This window comes from Schistosoma mansoni, chromosome 1 (genome assembly GCF_000237925.1).
Source record: "Schistosoma mansoni strain Puerto Rico chromosome 1, complete genome".
In the NCBI taxonomy this organism is placed as follows: Eukaryota; Metazoa; Platyhelminthes; class Trematoda; order Strigeidida; family Schistosomatidae; genus Schistosoma; species Schistosoma mansoni.
Window position 1 is genome coordinate 9,381,483 of NC_031495.1, and position 22,093 is coordinate 9,403,575.

General features: G+C 32.9%; 1 protein-coding gene across 1 annotated transcript in view; it reads left to right on the forward strand.

Moving 5' to 3' along the window:
- The window catches only part of Smp_123750 (putative kynurenine aminotransferase), a gene marked incomplete at its 5' end in the record, with an annotated part of 32,602 nt that extends 22,347 nt beyond the window's left edge, over window positions 1–10,255 (forward strand). The window contains 7 exons of the mRNA XM_018793177.1: window positions 534–659; window positions 1,617–1,737; window positions 3,219–3,385; window positions 3,795–3,981; window positions 4,616–4,695; window positions 7,258–7,344; window positions 9,970–10,255. Of these exons, the coding sequence (XP_018647715.1) occupies window positions 534–659; window positions 1,617–1,737; window positions 3,219–3,385; window positions 3,795–3,981; window positions 4,616–4,695; window positions 7,258–7,344; window positions 9,970–10,017 (816 nt within the window). The 3' untranslated portion in view covers window positions 10,018–10,255. The remainder of the gene's footprint in view (window positions 1–533; window positions 660–1,616; window positions 1,738–3,218; window positions 3,386–3,794; window positions 3,982–4,615; window positions 4,696–7,257; window positions 7,345–9,969) is intronic.
- Window positions 10,256–22,093: the final 11,838 nt, after the last annotated feature.

Genomic DNA, 22,093 nt, shown 5'->3' on the forward strand with positions numbered 1-22,093 from the left:
CCAGCTGATCAGAATGCAGCAAATGTAAATGAGGAATTTATGATACCAATGACTAGGATTTGGGCTGTGTTTAAGATGTAAAGTTAATAATTTTGGGTCAAGATTAGGATACATAGTTTGGATTTTAATACCAGAATCAGTATCTACACTTTGTAATTTAGGGTTTAGGATTTAAGACGGACGGTACTAGATTTTACAGTTTGTCTATACCTAAACTCAACATACTAATTCTAACTTTGTACTTCCTAATTGTCTTTTAAATACGCCATGCTTTTCCGAGTAAAGTGTCTTCTGAATTTAATGAACTAGAAGCATTTCCTCCGTTATTTCACCTACTTTATGAGCTGTAAACGATATATTCATCTGATTATATACACTGTGACTTCACAACAATTTATACATTCACCATTGGCTTGGTCTTAGCCACTTTCCTGTTATATAGAAAAGGTGATAGTTTTATAATCTGCCAATTGTTTACTTCTATAAAATTCACTCTTAATTTTCAAGTAATCATGCATGATCAATTTATATAGCAATTAAACGATGGTGAAGAATTAATCAGTGATTGTTGGAAATTAGATATCAAAGAATTGGAATCGAAAATTACATCAAAAACTAAAGTGTTACTATTAAACACACCACATAATCCTTTGGGTAAAGTAAGTTGTATTTGTTCTAATCTCAATAATAAATATCTGATTGATTTGACTTTTAATGTAAACTAAATATTTGTGAATTGAATTAACGTGTTAGTTAACCTCTTCAGTTCACATGTTGTTTTTACTTCTTTCAATTGAAAATAAGAATTAAACAATCATGGTAATTGGTCACTACTCCCTTAGTTAAAATATTCCTCTTATAACCTATTCGAGTAGTTCAGGCGTCTGTGTTTCAGATGTTTCCGGAGGAACCGTAGTGTTGGTTGCTATGTGAAGCACATATACTTTATATCTAGCTTCCGAACAGGTCAATTCATTCATTCTTCTTGAGTCGCATTTTGACCTTGTTAATTATTCATTTGTCAACCTTGACTGTTTTTATGTAAGCGTATATGTGTGCATTTCTTATCATATCCATCTTATGTCTAAACAATTTTTCTCTGACTATAAATATCGGTTCAGGTTTGGTTGATTAGAGTTAACTCGCGTTCCTTCTCCATTGAACGTCATTTTCTTTTGCTTCCCTTTCCGATCAACGATTGTACGGAATATGCGTATTCAAAAATCCATTCTCGTATTTGATTTATTTAATTCCGTTATTCACCAACGGGATTGAAGTCGATAATTATATGCGAGTATTGGCGACATGAATATTTCAGTAACAATCATTCATACAATCCAAATGAAGTCAGATGCTGGGCCACTAAATAATATTATTTCCCTATAGAAAGTGGATGTAATTAGCTACTGTGTACAAAATGACATGAAGTCTAAGTCCTCAGCTTCTTGTGCATTGTCTATAACTACATGGTGTTAGAATTTATTTGAAGTTAAGTCAATTAGACTAAAGGTCACACTTGGCCGGGTGAATTCGATCAACAACTATAATAAGCACCACTACTCAATGTGATCAATATCTGTACAAGTGTTTTATGATTTTTCCTCCCAAACGTTTAGGTATTTAATAGAGAAGAATTGGAAAGTATCGCTGATGTGTGCATTCGTCATAATTTGGTGTGTATTTCAGATGAAGTTTATGAATGGTTAGTATTTCCGCCTAATCAACATATTAAAATCGGTACGTGGTGAGCCTATGCTCCTTTTTATTCAGTGCTGAAGTTGTGTATAAATAATGATGATTACTTCAATGTCTTTTTCTACACTTGTTTCCTCTGACTAAAGTATGTGTATATGTTATTCCAATATAATGTAAACACCGTTGATCCAAAATACTCAAAATGTTAACTGATCATTTATCATAGGGTAAAATTAACAGTTTTTTGCTTGGGTATATCTTATGGATATAATGTTTTGTACTTGTTTACCTTGAATTACTATATAAGGGATGGCTAGGAACGTTCGCTGTATAACTAATTTAAGTTTAGGATTTTTGTAATCATGAGTGTATCAGTTTAATAGACAGAAATCGTAAATTCTGTGTATTGTTATGGAGATATTGTTGGCTACATTTTTTAAGTATCTTTTGACTTGTGCTCCCGTTACAACGCTATCTGAATTTAGAGATTTAATTATCAAGAGTATTCTTGGAAATAGCTTCCTCGCATTCGGTGGACGTTAGTGAGTATGGTTTCTCAGTGTTTCAGTAGCGAATTCTTTATGGTGCTTATAGTGATCGATATTATGTTTGATTCTCGATTCGAGTATCAACACTGTTATGAAGATAAATTCAACTTATGAGTTCTAAGTGGCAGAAAAAGTATGACCTCTACTTCAGCGTTAGGAATTATTCAAAATATTATAATAAATCATGTCTTTAAATCCCTATCATTTTAAAACATGAAGGAGACACTTTTCACAAATGCTTATCAGGTAGGTGACCAATACTTCCTATTTCAACTTCACGCTAATCGCTGTAAACTTTGATTTTGAGTGACTCCCTCGTCAGTTTTTAAGTATATCTATTTATTTTATTTTATTTATTTAAACACATAAATATTGGTACAAGGAAGCATCAGATAAATATGCGCCTCACAAATCTCATTTGATTTGTGTGAGGGCTGTGATACTGCCTAGGTGCCCAAACTGAAGCAGGTGGTTTACTTAGGGAGCCACACCCCGGGTCTTTGACCCAAAGGCCTAATCCACAAGGCAGTGGAGCATCGTAAGGAGATACAGTCGCATGGTAGCCGGTGACCGACAATTGGTTCATACGCCATTTGTTCCCTCAGGATACTGGAGCCCATGTACACCATTGGTTTGGAATCAGGGTTTTCCAACTCCCCTATGTGGACTCTCCGTGTCCACCAACCCGGTTAAAGCGCCGGACATTCGCTCTTCGTCCTCTGAATTTCGTAAACAACACCCGTGGTGCGAGAAGGCAGTGAGTAGGACTTCCCTGGCAGTGGTTGTATGCACTTGGCCATATGAGAGCATTTGGAGAGGGAGAGCAGACTCTCCCCACTCTCGGCCGTACCAGGGCATTTGGGGGCTTTTAAGTATATCAGGCAAATTTGATGTAATTATTTTTTGTGTAGCTTTATACGTTGACCTGTTTTGTCTTGGAAATAAATTCAAGTTTACTTCTGTTTATTTTCACAGCCTCTTTGCCTGGTATGTGGTCACGTACCCTGACTATTGGAAGTGCTGGCAAAACATTCAGTGTAACCGGTTGGAAATTAGGTTGGACAATTGGACCAGCTAATTTAATACAAGCTATGCAATTGCATCAACAAAATACAGTGTATACATGTCCAACTCCTTTACAAGTAATAAATAGCATTTTAGTTACAATAATAATTCATTATTTAATATTATTTATTTATTTTCAGAGGTAGTGGTTTAATTTTTTGTTAATTGAATAAAATAATTTATATTACGGTGGCTAAATGAAGCAACAGTATATTTGTCGAGAATGTCAGAATCTTTATTCATAAACATAACATACTATTTGATACGAGTGGTATATCTGTCTCACTTCCTATACATTGTTTTGTTTATCTCCATAGTACAAGAACTGCTTACAAGTCTACAAATTAGGACAAAACAGCATTTTAGTTCTCTTATGATTTTCATAGATTCCTCATTTAATCGGAGTCTGTAATGTAGACTCTGATTGGTGTCTATAAGCGTAACTCATTTCACCTGATTCCTGTTCTATTTCGAATTTTATTTTAGGAAGCTGTTGCACGAAGTTTAGAGATTGAATTATCATTAATGAATACACATGAATCGTATTTCAATGAGATGTGTGCATTAATTGAACCGAAAGGTCGAAATATGGTTAAGAAATTGAATGAAATAGGAATGATAGCAGTAAGACCCACTGGAGGATACTTCCTCGTGGCAGATATCTCCAAATTGCGTAAGTTCCATGTGTGTCAGTGTGCTTCTTTATTTCTATTTTTTTTCACTATATATTCTTGTTCAATATTCATATTGTTTCATATTTTTAAGTTTGTGGTAAATATCATTTCTTGTCGGTAGACGATTTCCCCTACAGATCAGCTTCATTTTGACTACCACTAAAAATTAGAGATCAGTGGATAGGTGTTTCACCTTGGTATTAACCTCTGCAGTAGCACCCATACAAGCTCTCATCGTTAGTTAGTGAAGTGATTTCTTCTCGGGTCATGTTCCCAGTAGATATTCTTTCTCATTATTATTTCTACTATAATTATTTTGACTCGTTCACGTGTTAATTTCGTTTTGTCATTCAGTTGTAGTATAGAAAGTTGAGCTAACACACATTCGTTCCAAGGGCTTCGTTGTCACTGATGAACTAGCGTATTCATGTACATATGCCTCAAATAGAACTAATTAGCTCTTTTTTGTATATATTCAACAAGGTTTTTAAAGTTTTTTCCTGCAGCATTTCATTGTCTTTAATAATCCTAGTGTGCTGAGGATTATTTTCATGATGTCCTTATTGAAGGTTCACTCTGAAATTCAATTATTCTAGGTACTATTTTCTTTACATTTGTACTCCTTTCTTTCAGATGTCCCGTCGAATGAACTGGATAAAAATGAATCATTATCGTATGATGTGAAATTTAATAATTGGATGATGCAAAATAAAGTAAGTATATATATATTTAGCAATCGGTGTCTTTGGCTAACATCTGGTAATGACGTTCGTTTACGGACTAACTTCAGTGGTAACGTCTTCAACTATGGAGTTTGAATGATGTGTGTTCACATCTTCCTGGGTGGACCAGTTTCTTCCAGATTTCAGATACCGTTCGTTGATAGGGGACTAAGTAGCTTCTTACTAACTGTATCCAACAATCTAACTTATGTATGTATACCCCTGCTATATAGGTTTTTGACACTTGAAGCTGGACCTGGTAGTAAATTGTATTGGGATCAAGAATCATTGAAAACCTGGAGGCACTGGACATCTGTTTTGTTCTAGTATGGGACTATGTAGTTGTGGATATCCACGACTGCACCCCTTACCAGTGAGGTTCAGTCATGTTAAGTGTGATGAAAATATCTATCAAAGACAGTGGGAGATAGTTGCTTGGTATGATAGATTGGTTGAAGTTGGACTTCTACACCATGCCATTACTAATTTCTCACTTATTTAAGTAACATTACTAGTATCATCCTCAACTCATTTCAGGAATTCTTTACCAAGAATAAGTTATTTGATAAACAAATATTAATTTTGGGAATATGAAGTCCAATTTATCTATTCTAAGTCTTTCTTTAACAATAGACATTGATTATTGTACAATTTATGTTGAATAATAATGAGAAAGTTTCAGTCTCCAAAATATTCCCATTGTTTTTTTATCAAACAAAAATTCGGTAGGTAGGCTGATGACATAATCTCTATAGGAATTCACATTCCAGATAATGAAATGACCTGCTATTTTTACCACTGAATTACAATACTTAATAAGTGGTAGATTTAATCCGCTAACGTGTGTGTTTTGTCCTCTGTTTTACGTCTATGTCGGGATCATGGATTAAGAATCAGCATGATTTGTTCATCCTCTTCAACTGCTACTTGTATTCTAGTTGGAAGTGACAGTTTATTAATGGTTTTCTACTTTGAATTACTACAGAAAATTTACTTGAATCAATAATTAACTATGTAAATAGTCAAGTGACAACCATTTTTCATTTATTTAGTGTTAATTGTGGTCGCACTTATGTTAAAGTGTTTTCTTTTTCATCAAATAGACAAATCGTACAACCCAGATGCCGGCTCAGTGGTCTAGAGGTTAAGCGTTTGCGCGCGAGACCGACAGGTCCTGGGTACGGATCTCGCGAGGCAGGGTCGTGGATGCGCACTGTTGACGAGTCCCACAATGGGACGAAATGGCCGTCCAGTGATTCCAGGTTTTCTATGGTGGTCTAGCTTCAATTGACTCGTGATCTCAACTATTAAAATTACAAATAAATGTCTTAGTAAATATGTTCAATAGATATTGAGACTAGCCAAAATTAACGTTAGTAATAAACCTCAGATAAAACCAATCAAGATTTTCCTTAAATAAAATCTTGAAATGTAACTAGTATGTTTCCTCAACAGTTGTTTTGTTTTGATGTAAGTACAATTCAAGGACAGTAATGCACAATAAGAATTCAAGATAGTATCAAGGGAACGACAAAAATCGATCAGAATGTAAACTACCATTAAGTTAGAATTAGTACACTAATAAGTAAATGATTAATCTCTAATGGTGTGGAATAATTCATAGGAAAAGAGATTGGATATACGATACATCATATCCAACATTTCAAATATAATGTTAATGATTCAGAATGATAAACATGAATTACTATATGAATCCCTGTGAAGAGAGATTATATCAATAGCTATATGAGGTCTTTGAGTGAATTTGCACCATAGGTTTCAGCTTTTCATCACTGAATAAATCTAAGAATTTACATAAAAATACTTGTCAATGTTTATCTGAGTATTTACAGTGTTCTCTTGAAAAGGTTTCTTGCTACAAATGGGTGACATATAGTTCAGATGGTCGTAGGAGAGAGGATACATTAGTTGGTTAACAAATCTATTTATACTACTTAACAGAAAAATATCTGACAAATCTCACCCATTTTCATCTAAATTTAATGTGAAATATGGTTCATTTTTACTAGTTTTATGCAAGGTGTAATTGTAATTATAATATTTTTCCTCACACCATGAACCGTATAGTTATTGGTCGGTGTGTTCGCGTCAAGACCATTCACAGCCACAGATAATTCTGTATGTAAAACTAAAGTAAATCAAGTCCCTAAGTGAACATCAAATTTAAGATACAGATACATTCACCCGATGGATCCCCAATAGGACGAAACATGCTTCTCTGAATTCCAATGCCATCCACATTTCCTCTATTCTATATTAATCTAGACCAAATTTTTTCATCCTTCATAATTCACTCTTTCCTATTACACACGTTTCCTAGCGTATCCAAAGTAGTCAGTCGTTCGGTTGCCGGTGTTGCATGAAGTATTCCTTTTGTGTAATTGTATTTTATTCCGTAATTAGTTTCATCAAATGTAGATTTATATTGTATCTAACCTTAATAAATCATTGGTTGCTATAAATGTATGTTGTCCTGCTTTATTTTTATCACCAATATCTCATCGTCATACAATCTTCTTGGATTAATTGTAGGGTGTTTCTGCTATTCCAATGAGTGTGTTTTATTCGATATCCAATCAACATCTTGGTTCAAAATATTTACGATTCTGTTTTTTCAAAGTAAGTCTATTTATTCCATATTTATTTGTACATATTTCTGTTCATATTTATATGTGTGAAATACACACACTATGTCAGTGATAATATTTTAAGGTTAACAAACACTATACTTCGGTATTACCATTGGTTCTATAATTTGGTCCAGTACCCCGTTAAAGGTTCACACCAATAAATGGATAAGAAAAAAGATGCATATGAATAATTGTGACCATTAAAAAAGTACATATTAATAAAGGCCAGCATAGAAAAAGGACAACATAATTTTTAAAAGTTTTACAGTTAGTCAATCGGTCTACCGTCTGTCTGTTTGCCTCTACAACGAATCAAAAACGTAGTTCTCGAAACGTTTTATAAAAACTCTACCTTCAAGAAAATGTTCGAATTTAGAAACAATTTATTATTATCAACCCACTCTTGTCATTGCAAACAACTATCTCGAAGACAGAGGTCTAGAAAATAAGTCTTTTCACTCACTATTGAATATTATTTTGGTATGACATTCATAACCTACTTACACTTTGAACAATTGGTCTACATTTATTTAAGTATATATGGATTACTTGGCAACATAGATTATTAGGATTCCCGTGATTTTGGAAACAGAATAAATTATAACGCTGTTGGGTGTTTTGGAGATTCTCTGAGATAATACTAACCCAGGAACAGGTAAATATAAGTGAACTGAACTAAAAGATATCTGTCACCCAAGTCCGGTCAAGGTGATTTATATGAGGCATATTCGTATATTTGTGTGCTTATGGGAAGGGATAAAAAATGTGACATTTGTGGTAAGAAAGGATAGAGTTTAATTTGTATGTACGATAACAGTGTGAAATGTGAATAGAATCAGATATGGTAGCTTGGATAGATGGTCCAAGTTGGATGGATAGCGAGGCCTTCTTTTTTATTGAGGGTAGTAGGATTAAGCAATATATTATAAGCTTCAGCTACTTGCCTTTCTTTGTAGTTAGAAAAGCTTTTCTGTATTATTTTAATGTTTTTGATATCGATTTGATGGTTGTTAAAAATGACATGAACTGTTATTGCTGATTTAATTTGGAGTCTTTCCAGTTCTATGGAATTTTTAGGTGGTTTCTTTGTCTACCTATGATGTTCTTCGCTCGAGTCAAGATTTCACAAGATGACTCTCCAATATAAGAGGCATCACAATTGACACATCTCAATTTGTAGACACAATCCTCGGTTGACATAAAGGGAATTTTTCCTTCAAGCGAACTCCAAAGAGTCCTAAAACAAAACAAAATTTAAGTATATTACAATGCAACGAACGCCTTCGAAATACTTTAGTTTAGAAATAAAATTGACTACTGAATATTAGCAAGTAGTATAAAGAGTTGCACAGAAAATGAGTTAGATTAACAGGATGAGGACTGATAGCGCAAACTATCTTAACAATAGGTGATAGTTTGGAGGTTGTAAACATCATTTCAATATTGACCCTCAGATGACACTTATTCCTCAGGCTAAAATAATCTCCTTTGAATAAGTGTTTGATGAACATGTTCTTTTGTGAGGCAGTTGTTTAACTCTAGAATTTTTTTTGGTAACTGGGATTCCTTATTCTTGATAAACATACAAGTGACTTATTCACACAAACTTACTTACATATGCATGTCCGAAAATATATCACATTTATAATAAACATTAGTCTAAATAATCTTTACATATAGGTGTTCCAAGTTAAAAATAGCGATACTTTTCAAGGATAATTCATAATAGTCAAATTTTTATACGATGAAACAATTGTCTGTCTTGTGATCCTGTTTTCGATCCTAAAGTTTGGTCACTAATCAAATGTAATTATTGTTTAAAAGGTTCCTCCAAATACACAGTGAATACTTACAAAATGATCAATCATTATTGTTTCATTCTCAATGAAATACTAATGTTAAAGTCTAATAGATATCTTAACCATGAATGAAAATATAAATATTACGTCAAACATAAGATTAATATAATTTGAATGGTCTTCGTTGCCAAGTAATCCATATATACTGACACAAATGTAGACCAATTGTTTAAAGTGTAAGTAAGTTATGAATATCATGTCAAAATAATATTCAATAATAAGTGAAAAGACATATTGTCTAGACCTCTGTCTTCGAAATAGTTGTTTGTAATGATAAGAGTGGGTTGATAATAATAAATTGTTTCTAAATTCGAACATTTTCTTGAAAGTAGGGTTTTTTCTATGCTTGCCTTTATTAATGTGTTACTTTTTTAGCGTCATCATTATTGATGTAGCCTTTTTTTAATCGTGACCTTTTTAATGGACACCAATTCCTGAGCGTTGCGTCATAACTGCAAAATATATTAAATATTGGAATAATTGAATCTGATTGGTCTATTTTAACTAACTGATGAAATCTTTAATTACTCCGTGAAAATCCGTAGTACATTTGAATCTGAAACTGAATTAGATAAAGCGAATTTTTTAAGCATTAAGCATCTATTCTCACTGTATACAAGTTAACAACTAAGTTATCTACATTTAGTAATCAGTAAATCTCTCCTTTTATTGAGTATCATTTGAAGTTGTTCGTGTAATTGTGTGTTCTTCTCAAAATGTTTACCTATTGATGTTTTTCCTGTTTTGACTTTCAGGAGGATTCAACGTTGAATTCAGCATATGAAATTTTGAAGAAATGGTGATTGATTTAATCGCAAAAATATTACTCTTGCATCGTGTTGGATTTGTATTCACAATCATTTGATTTGTTTTGACTTTTTTCTACTTACTATTAAGTTGATTGGTTTTTTCCATAGGGGATCAATTCAAATCCGGTGCTGAAATAATTACAGCTTCGTACATTTCTTAGTAATAATAATAATAATAATAATAATAATAATAATATCTATTTTCATATAGAATAAATTGATGTTTGTAACTATTAGGTATTCTGATCATTATTAGACAATGTATATCAATTTACAGGGAGATAAGCGAGGTAATATAGAATAGAGAGATAATAATGGTATATTATTTACAAAGTGTGAAATCTTGATACTTAGTGTGCAGTACAAGCTTTAATACAGCTGGTTGTGTTGCGTAAATTCATAACGGCAACTGGTATACAACACTTGACCAACTAACACGGGTAGAAGTCAGAAAACTTGATAATGGAAGTAGACCAAGCTGAACTAAACAAAATGGTATAACTCTGTATACATACTAACGAAAACATGACCTTCAAACGGACAGAAATTTGCAAACCAATTAGCAAAAGCCTAAGGTCATGGTGAAAATTGAACTAGGAAAAATAGTACTGTAGTGAATGAGAACTCAGGTGGGGACAACCAATTTATCACTTAATACGAAATTACAGAACGTTTTCGTGAAATGCAAAAATCATACATTAAATACTTCATTTGCACATCTCCCATCAGTTATCCTTTACATCCTCCATGATTCTTCTAGTTCTCTATCCCCTTATCTTCCCCTTTCTTTTTTTTCGCAGTCCAATCTTTTTAACCTTTTGCTTTCAGGTATTCCACTTCTGATTGGTGTTACATAATACTTTTGTCAGTCGATATAAGTAGCATACACCACAGTAATTGTAGTTTTCTTTTTCAAGTAATATTTCAGGGTTATTAATTAATTTTATGTGATTTTGTGATCGCCTTGTCAAAAATACGTTATTTATAAATGAAGTTAAATGAGTATTTGTCACTGAAATTTTAGTACTGTAAAGCATAAAATGTAAGAAAAGTGACACCATTTTAAAGTGGAGCACGTTTTCCAGATTACTCAATGAAATAGCCTTGTGAGTGTAGAGTTGCCGTTAATAAGCAGTTTAGGATAAACAAAAGTATCTTTAGGAATTAACATAACTACAACATCATGTTTCAACTTTACAATAATAAAGTAAGCGGTACAAGTAAGGTAATGTGCGTGATTAACCAGGTATACTAATTTAAGAATCTTGCAATTTAAACTTCTAACTGTAGAGTAAGAGCGTAAGATATCAGTGCTAAGGAAAGTTTCATAAGTACTTTCAAAAATGGCACTATTCATGCATTTGAAGTTCATATACTTTTTACTAGTTGACTGAATTGTAATCATTGATGTAATCCTCTTTAAGACAGTATTAGAAAAGAGGAAATTATTGATTTCTTGTATAAATGTGGAGAATCTGTTTCCTGGATGAAAAGTGATAAATTGTTCCAGATTTGTGGAAAATCACATAAAGTAATTCACATAGAGAACCTCTTTAGTCAGTTGGTGTTAAGCGTTCCGATAAACCCAGAAAGTAGGAGTTCACGATCCTAGATATTAAATCGCATTATCGAAATAGGTCTTTGGATTGACTTTAAAACAACTTTCAAAGCATAGTGTAGAAGTTGTCAAGGACTCGTTCTTAATTTTACAAAAGCCTTGATCATTAGAAAACTCAGCCCTCTATTGTATACCAAAACAATTTGTTTTAACCTTGTTTCTACCATGCTAATCTTTAATCCATTTTAATCTCCAAGGTGTTATGATAACTTTTATTCTCAATATTATGTTAATTTCCCCTCTTTTGTTTCCAATCGTCATTTATGTTGTTAGTCTTTTATCTATCGACCTTTATTGGTTTTGATTTATTAACCCCTTGGTAATTATATGTGTGATCAGATTGTTTTAATTGTATAGCGCTAACATACATCACATTTTTTACATCAGCTTGTTAACACACCAATGGAATTTACCGAAGGCACTGATTACTATAATTGTTATCATTGCCGTTTTAATTCACTGTATTTTGTTTTCTGACTCAGTACCTACTACTTTTTCATTCTTATCCTCAATGAAACACTTGGTTCTAATAAAGTTGCTTACGCGACATCAGAATGGGATGTTTTTGGATTAGTTAATATTATACTACATGGTATTTCTATGGTTGACATAAGTGGATTCATTTTAGGGTGTCGACTTAAGTTTGTTAAGTGTCAATGCAAGCTAACTTTACACATCAGATACTAACCGTTTGTATTGTTCGGAAATTATCTTCTGTTTCGAGGGAGCAATTCACTAAAACGTTTTCACAATTGACACTACTTTCTCTCATAAAATTTGATGCTTAGATGTAATTACAATTACACATATCCAACGGAGTGATGAATATCAATAATACGAATAATTTACACTGTACTGGTACATTCTACAGACTAGGAATGAAAGTTTTAATCAAGGGATACAGTTAGTCATATTTTAAAACATATCGTTAATGTGTCTGTCCATCAAATTTGTTATTCAAGCTCAACATATGACGTTAGGAACATCGTGTCAGTCAGCAAAAAATGTGCTCTGATCCAACATTGATTATTTCTAATAGAAGAGGATTTATAAGTCTTTCAAGAAATCTATTTGAAATTGTTTTATAAATGGATAAATGTTATGCCAGGGTTTTTAGTTGTTCAGTGAAATTTCTGCATTCTACACAGTACATGGTTGTTTAAATAGATTAAAATTAGTAACTTACGCTTGTCACCACTCGTGGATTATAGGCCACTGACTACGATTCTGTAAGCAACTCTGTCCTGTGTTTTTCTTTCCAGTTGTTTCTAATTGTTGTTCATCCTTTTGATGTCTGCTTTCCATTTCAAGTTAGGACTTGCTTCGTGATGCAGTTTGGTGATCTCCACAATGCATGTCCTATCCACCTCCATTGTCCTTCCCTAATTTCCTCTTCAGCTGGAAGTTGGTTTGTTTTCTCCCATACTAGTTTCTTGCTGATGGCATCCGGACAACGGACATTAGGAATCTTGCGTAGATGTTTGTTTATAAATACTTGTACTTTTTTTGTGATGGTGTCGGCAGTTCCCCAAGTTTCATTCTCGAACAACAGAATTGTCTTGACGTCCATATTGAAGATTCTGAATTTGATGTTGGTAGACAATGGTTTTAAGTTCCATATGTTCTTCGATTGTAGGAATGCTCTCCTTGATTTGCGAATTCTTGCGTTGACATTTACAACAAGATTCTCCTTGTTCATTGATGATGCAGTTCAGGTACGTGAGACTTTCCACCCCTTTTTGAGCTTCCTCATCAAGTGTGACTGAGTTGGTGCTCTTTGTGTTGCATTTCAGGATCTTGCTTTTTCCCTTTTAGATATTGAGGTTTGGTGTAGAGGCTGTTGTCACACTAAATTAGCTTAAAATATATTATTCAGTGTTCATAAGAATGATTTCACGACTGTAAACAATCAAAAAATCACTAACATTGTAGTGAACAAAACACGACTGGGGACAATAGGATATATTTAGGCACAAATTACAGACTATCTCACTAAATTCTGATAACCATACAGTAGATAGTTAATTTGCGAAATAACAATCAATTGTCTCAATCTTAACTGTTCGTTCTGCAAATATCAGTCCGTCTTCCCTGATTTCATTGTTCATACATTTTCGTATCGATTGCACTTCATTTCAGTTCTTTCCTTATCGGTCTTCTGCCAAAATACATTCTGTCTGACCGTCACCAAATACTACTTATGTGGATATAAGTAGACCACACCACAACATTATTCACTCTGAAAATCGATCAATTAAAAGAAAATTGAATCGAATCTCGCGATGCGGGATCGTGGATGCGCACTGCTGAGGAGTCCCACAATAGGGTGAAACGGTCGTCCAGTGCTTCCAAGTTTTCCATGGTGGTCTAGCTTCAATTGACTCATGATCTCAACTATATGAAAATAAAAGACTGAGACCTGAAAAAGTGTTGAACTATTGTTATCATTATTATTATGTTGGTAATTGTCCACTAAGAGTATAAAACAATCCAAATAAACGAACAATATTACTCATTTGAATTCAGTAAAATGTTACAAATTCCTTAAAATGATTCTTTTCACATTGATTGACAAAAACAAACATTCAATGAAATCTATTCAGTTTATTTGTATCATAACAAGACTTCTTATAATCTTGTCTCTATATGAAGATAGAAACAATTTTATAATGGAGATTTATATTCAATGTTGAATATTTAAAATGAGTCGTTTCTTTTTTTTTCTTTTCTTAACTCTTAACTATAGTTTTTAAAAAGTATCCGTTTTGTTTTTCTCTATTATATCAAATAATAGTAAAGTTGATTTGATACATTTCAGACTATAGTTTTATTCTAAATAATGATAATAATACACATTATTCTTGATTACATAATAGGAAGGTGAATAACTGAAATAGTTTTAATTATTCCTAATGTGAAGGGGTTTTGTGGAGATTTCAGTATTTTTCATAGTTGAAATCACGAGTCAATTGAAACTAGACCACCATGGAAAACCTGGAAGCACTGGACGTCCGTTTCGGCCTATTGTGGGACTCCTCAGCAGTGCGCACCCACGGTCCCGCCTCGTAAGATTCGAACCCAGGACCTACCAGTCTAGCGCCAGATCACTTAAACATCGTGAATTGGCTGAAGTTAGGCATTAACACCGTTGGATGCCGGCTCAGTGGTCTATCGGTTGTTTTAACTATTAAGAATACTGAAATTTCCACAAAACCCCTTCTGATTATTCCTAATGTATTTTACTAGGTAGGAACTACAGTCGAAATCTTCACCTTCTTATCAAAGAGCAAATATATAGTGCTATAGTTTTCTTTCGGTTTTAAATTATTAACTGAAACATAAACTTTGAAAAGAGAATATATTTGTAAGTTACTAATAGTTGAATACGCGTTATAGCAACTATCCTATAACCAATTTTGATTATGGTTAATTTTGGAGAATTATGAATGATAACTTTGAGAACTATTTATGGACCAATGTGTTATGTATATTTCCTATTGTATAATTGTTAAGTAACTAAACTATTCATATTCGTGTCCCTCTTATTATGACCTTTATTTTGACCTATGGACTATTATTATACGATTTACCATTCTTGAGTTATTAACAGTCTATCGATTACTGTTCCCCCTATTCATAGCCACACTTGGCCAAATCTTGCACAAATATTATTTTCTATTTTATGGTACGATGTGGTCTGTTTGATTGGTATATAAACCCAGTACGTTTGAGAATAATGGTTCATATTGCAGAGGCTGTTATTAGTGTTCTGGACTTAGCTGGCTGGACTAGGCAGAAAGCTGGACTGATAAGCGCTCAAGACTGTTCATGCAGTTTTGTGTATGATCGGGCAACCAATAAATTCACTGCTCACCAATTGGGCGGTCTCATCATTCATATATATCAACTGGGCAAGAACGCACGTACTCAGGCAAGCAAACGAGATAACAAATTGTTAAGTAACTAAACTATTCATATTCCCGAAACAGAACGTGCAAACAATGAATTGTCCAGTTCACGGAAAGACAATATTTTGTTAAATGCTCATAAAATTGTTACAGCAACCGCCTATGTAGAAACAGAAAAATCGAGCAGTACACTGAATGCAGCTGCATCGATTGGAGCTCGTCATTCTACAACAGAGATTTCTGGCAAATCTAATGGTCCAGATTCTCATGTTTTACAAAATATGTCACATGCATCAAATAATAATCAAAAACCTAGTGTAGTTTTGATGAACGCTGATTATCATAGTGACTCACTATTTACTAGTGATTTTTTTTCAATAAATGTGATGACAATATTTCAGATGAACCAAACTCTGACTTCATTTCAAATGTCGATCCTCACCATTCAGTCAGTTTTAGCGAATTCTCTATTGAATGCAGGAAAAATGTTGTAAACAGAATCATATTAAATGTAACTGTGGAATATGAATATGAATAGTTAAGTTACTTAGCAATTATACAAAAGGAAATATACATATCACATTGGTCCATCAACAGTCTTCAAAGTTACCATTCATAATTCTCCATGGGATATACTTACTTACTTACGCCTGTTACTCCCAATGGAGCATAGGCCGCCGACCAGCTTTCTCCAACTCGGTGAAAGCCGAGTTCCTTTCCATGGGATATAACATAATTAAAATATCATTTTGAAGATGTCCAATTCTTTCTAACTTATTAATATCTTCTGATATTAACTTCTTAACCCTTTCATTTTTTTAAATTTTTTTTCAATTTCATTAATGACATTTACATTGTTTTTTTGGTGACATTTCAATACTACTTATTTATTATAAAATGAACTAGATAGTTTAGTTCTATTCGATATAATTATTATTTAATCCAATCACATTTATGAAATTAATTTAAGTATCTATCTATTTTCTATTTGGATATATCTACTTATTTTCGTTGTGCCTAACAACTGTCAAAGGTGATAATTTCTCCTATGACCTATATTTTTGATTGTTTTGTTATACTACTGAATAATTTGACCTATGAAAAAAAAATTGTTTCAATTAATTAATTTTTATTTATAATAAATAGTGACCTGTGTAAGCAAAGGTGGATAGTGGATAGCAGTGGAATCCCTACAAGGCGCGTTTATTCCTATGTGGAACTCGTCAGCTAGATGTACCTGCATCTCAGAGTTGCTGTTCACTATGAGACTTGAACCAATAAGAGAAACAGCACCAGCGGTCGTCAACATCAATGGGAAGATTCAAACAAAAAATACTAAGTGAAGTGAAAAATTTAGTTTATAACATAAACTGAACATGGAATATTGGTAATAAAAAAAAGTCTTGGGCAGTTGTTTTGTCCTAGTATGGGACTTTTTGACAGTACATATCTACAACTCTTTCGAGGATTGAAACCGGGAAGCGATCAGATATATTTACTCTTATTGAGCAGTTTTGTAAATTGCATATGCTTATGAGTTTTAAACAGAATTATTCAATTACTTAATACTTAAAAATGTATTATTTATGATGTCGCTCCACTTACACTAATATCCACATTTAAACTTGGCTGGTAGGATTGTTTCAGCAGTGTTGGGTACTAGACTAACGGGATATTGATTGCCACTAATTAGCTGATAAATGGATATATCCTTATCATTTTGTGTGGCTGTTGCTGGCTAAAAGGCTGAGCGGTAGCATTTGAGGAAATGAAAGAGAGTGACTTGGGTTCGAAACCTATCCGCAGGATTGTCAAAAACCCAACTGGCATAGAACTTAGGTATGGGTTTGCTTACCGATTTCCTTCAACTATCTTCAGTTTTTCAACTTTAAAAGTGAGAGGTACTACACAGCTTTTACCTTCTGTATCTAGATATTTGCGGTAATAATCAGTTACAAAGAAGATATTAATAATTAATTCACATTGTAGAACCTCAAAAACTGTTCCATAAATGTGCTTTCTTTCTATCAATATATTTTGCTGAAAATGAATAATGTTGAGTAATTATTTCGAATACACATTTATCCAATTCATTTTTGATTGATTATTTTTGTAAATGCTAATCCGTTTCGAGTGTGAGGCAGTTACCTACCGAAGGCAATGGGAGATAGTCGCTCAATTTCGTGGATTGGTTGAAGTTAGACATTAACACCTTCAGATGCCAGCTCGGTTGCCTGGAGGTTGAGCGTTCGCCCACAAGACCCAGAGTCTCACGTGTGAGATCGTGGATGCGCACTGGTGATGAGTCCCGTTTTCGGACGAACCGGCCTTCCAGTTGTTGTAGGTTTTTAATGGTGATCTAACATTGGTCGATTCATGATCTCAATCAAATAATCAACAATCTCCACAACCCCATATTAATGAAAAAAGAAATAAATAAATAATCAATAGATAAACAAATAAAGTGTAATTCCATATGGAATGGAGGAACGTGGTTTATGTTATGGATTGAAAAAATGCAATTTTTTGATCGGTTAGTTCACTAAAGTTTAAACTTCGGCTACATTTAAGGAGAAAATATCCGTTATAGATTGAAGTGTTTCTACATTCAACAGGTTTGGAAAATCAACATGGAACATTTTCATCATCATTTGTAGTTTACGAATGAAGTGTGATTATATCATACTAATTTATCATTTAAACGTTTCAGTATCGGATGTTTCTATTTTCATTCAATATCTCATGAGATTTGTCTATTAGCTCTAGTGGGAGCATTTTCACTATATATATACCCCCGCCTGACAATTATTATATACTAACTAGTAACTTAGAGAGAGAAAATTTCTGGCTGTCCTAGTAAGAAGCTGTGATGTAACTACAAATAAACGATAACATGAAAATGTAAAACCTCAGAAGTTTCCAAATTTTATATCTTAAATTATCTTATCAATATTATTTGTTATTCATAAAGTATATTTCTTATCATCATATCAAATTTTATTGTTCTTTTTATGTTCCATGTACAATTTCCAGATAACAATAATAATGTTTATTTAAAAAATTAAGTTTAATAGTTGAGATCATGAGTCAATTGAAGCTAAACCACCACGGAAAACCTGGAAGCACTGGACGACCGTTTCATCCTATTGTAGGACTCCTCAGAAGTGCGTATCCATGACCTCGCCTCGCGAGATTCGAACCCAGGACCTATCAGTCTCTCGCTAGAGCACTTAACCGATAGGCCACTGAGGAGTCCCACCATAGAATGAAACGGCCGTCCAGTGCTTCTAGGTTTTTCATGGTGGTCTAGCTTCAATTGACTCACGCTTTGAACTATGACAAATATACGTTGTTTTTTGTTTTTTTAACTAATATCATCAATATTTCTTCTTTATTATATTTATATAAATTGAATGTTGTAGTTGAAATAAAAATGTTTTTCTTTTGGAGAAACAGTAACATTTAAATCTGTCCAAATTCGTTTTTGTCCTATCAAATTATTTTATTGCTCATAGGGTACTGTTATACTGACAGATTTAATAATAATAAATGAATTAATAAACGACACTATTTTTAACAAACTTTTTAGTGACGTATTTTTAAAGTCAGATTTCAATTACATTTTGGTCCCCTATAAGGTTTTTGAAAGTCTGAAATGGAATTCAATTTTGTATTAGTTGTTTGGATCTTCTCATTGATGTTTTTAGGAATACAATTGATCAGTCTCTTCAAAGTGAACGGTACTGGATTTAAATCATGGAGTGAACATTGACTTGGATATAGGTACATCCAGCTGACGAGTCCCAAATAGGATAAGATACGCTTCTTAGATTTCATTACTAGTTGCCACCATGTCTGATTGTAATGTTAAATAGAATGTTACCACTCACACGTGGTTCTTTATTTTAGTTCACATAAAGAGATAAAGAATAATGATTTTGAATAGAATAACATAGATTCATTTTATTTCTATGAGAATTACTATCAGATGCTTAGAATCAAAACAGTACTTTATTATTAAAAATACGAGTATCAATTAACGTATTTATATATGTGGATTACCTTAGAAGTGATTGTATCATCTTAGTGAAGTAAACAGCTGAATAAAATTAGCCGAATTTCAGACTAATATTCTGAATGAATACTGTGTACTAAATAACATTATAGGAAATCAATTATAAAATTAACTGAATGCTTATTATAATGTTAAGATTATGTAACTAAGTAATACAATAATCACACAGAAGTCTAAAGAATTGTGAATGAAAAAACTGTTTTTAATCATTCCGTTGTTGATAGTTTGAGTTCATTTCAATCAGTCTTAGTTGCTCATGTGCATCCTGCTTGTACTGTATTAATATAGACTTTATGTTACAAGTTTATTGGAGAATTAATAGAAAGGGTATTACAGTGGGATCCCGGACGCATTTTTCCTACTATTCGGGACTCGTTAGCTGAATCTACCTACATTACAGCGCTGATATTCACTCTGGAACTTCAACGCGGAGCATTTTGTTTCAAATCCTCAACGCGTTTTCTTTTTGACTACTGAGTCGAGATTACCACTCATCTATGCAACGGGTATGAATTATAATTTAGACCATCACAAAGTGATTTGCATGAGTGATTATATGAAATCAGCAGCTAAGTGATTAAAGTGTTGAGTGTTTGATTTGAAAGGCTCTAGGTTGGAGTTTTGATTTAAATATTAACACTGAAATTCAGGCACTCTCAAATAGGACAAAATGAACGTCCTGGATTCCACTCCCAGCTCATTTCATATATTCTGAAATTAACCAATCCCCGTTAGTTTGAAACTAAATTATGAATTAGAAATGAACCAAAAACGACCTAAGCTAATCAAGGGAAATATTGAACAAATATCATGTAATATAAATAGCTTTGTCAGAGGAATGAAAGCAATTGCAACTATTTTTCAAGTTACCTATTTGATGTCCTGAGTACAAAATGTGTCGTGGTATGTTATAATTGAAAATTTTTACTTTTTGTGGTTGGAAATCATTTAGAATCAAACATTAGGTGTTCTTTCTGTCATACCAATCTAAGTGGTTTGTCGAATATACATAGCTTTGTACACAGAGTTGGCCATAACAGGGATTGGGTACCTATTGATTTTTTATTGCAAATGGAAAGAAATACTATTTTATAAAAAACAGTCAGTTTAGGTCCACAATAGATTCAGCTTAAGGTTCTCTGTTAATTATTGCTGTAACGCTATCACCATTAATGTTGATGCAAATCAACCCGGGTTATTTGTTATGGGGAAACTGCTTAGATTTTTACCACATTCATCAAAGTTAGTTTGTAGGTACCTGCTATTTCTTAGGCATTTATCAACGTTCTGTGATTCTTCGTCTGGCTTATCGGTAGTCAATGAACATTTAGTTCTGTAAAATTATTGTTTTAACTAACTCTTATTTTTAATTAGTTGGACTAAAAATACTAAAGTTCTATCCCAAATACTTATTTTGATAAATTGAACGTTAAATTATCCCACTTGTTCTGAGTTACATTCCAATATCAAGAAACTGGAACTTGGAATTCTTTTTCATATTTCATTAGAAAATAATTGTTTGTTATGCGCTTAGTTGGGAAACTCCTGAAGTTGAGTGAAATTTTATTAATTATTATATACAATAAAAGTGTCATTTATATACCTTAATTAATAAATCATCTCATCAATCGGTTCTCTAATCTCACCATCTTTACAACTAACTATAAACATACCAATCTAAGTGGTTTGTCGAATATACGTAGTTTTGTACACAGAATTGATCATAACATCGATTGGATACCTATTGATTTTTGATTGCAAATGGAAAGAGACCAGAATAAGACCCATTCTACATCATTGATCTGACTGTAAAGGATCGAATTAAAAGGTGAAGAACATCTTTCAAAAACATACGACTAACAGTCATTTGAAGAAATAGGAGGTGTTTTAAAATTATTTATTATAAATCATATCTATCTGAAATATTCCTTTCAACCGTAATGATATAAATGGGATCTCTACTTCATTATGATAATATATACTCATATTACATCCAAATCAACTTCATTTGTATCAATATTAATGAATGTCTGTGATAACAACAGTTTTTTATATGGTCATTTATTAGAAATTCCTCTGAATATTTATTCATAGGAAGAATATAAATTTCATTATTTGGAATTAATTCAAGATGATAACATCAAAGCATTTATCATCATAGAAATAAATGTTTTCATTCTAAAGTAATATAAAAGATTTCATATTCTAATTGTTATTCAGTATGTTTGATCATATGAATAAGACATAACGTTTATAAGCAAAGATTGATATTGGTTAGCAGTGAGACGCAAGGTTGAGAACCACTTCTGATGCCTCGAGTTTTCCAGATGCGGAAGCGAGGCACCAGACAACGCCATTCAAGACACTTACGGACAAACAGTATCGCTATTTATCGGGCGTTGGAAAGAACCAGTGGAGAAATCCAGATTCTCAGCGCATAGTATTCGATCAACACGTGCAGTTGACGTA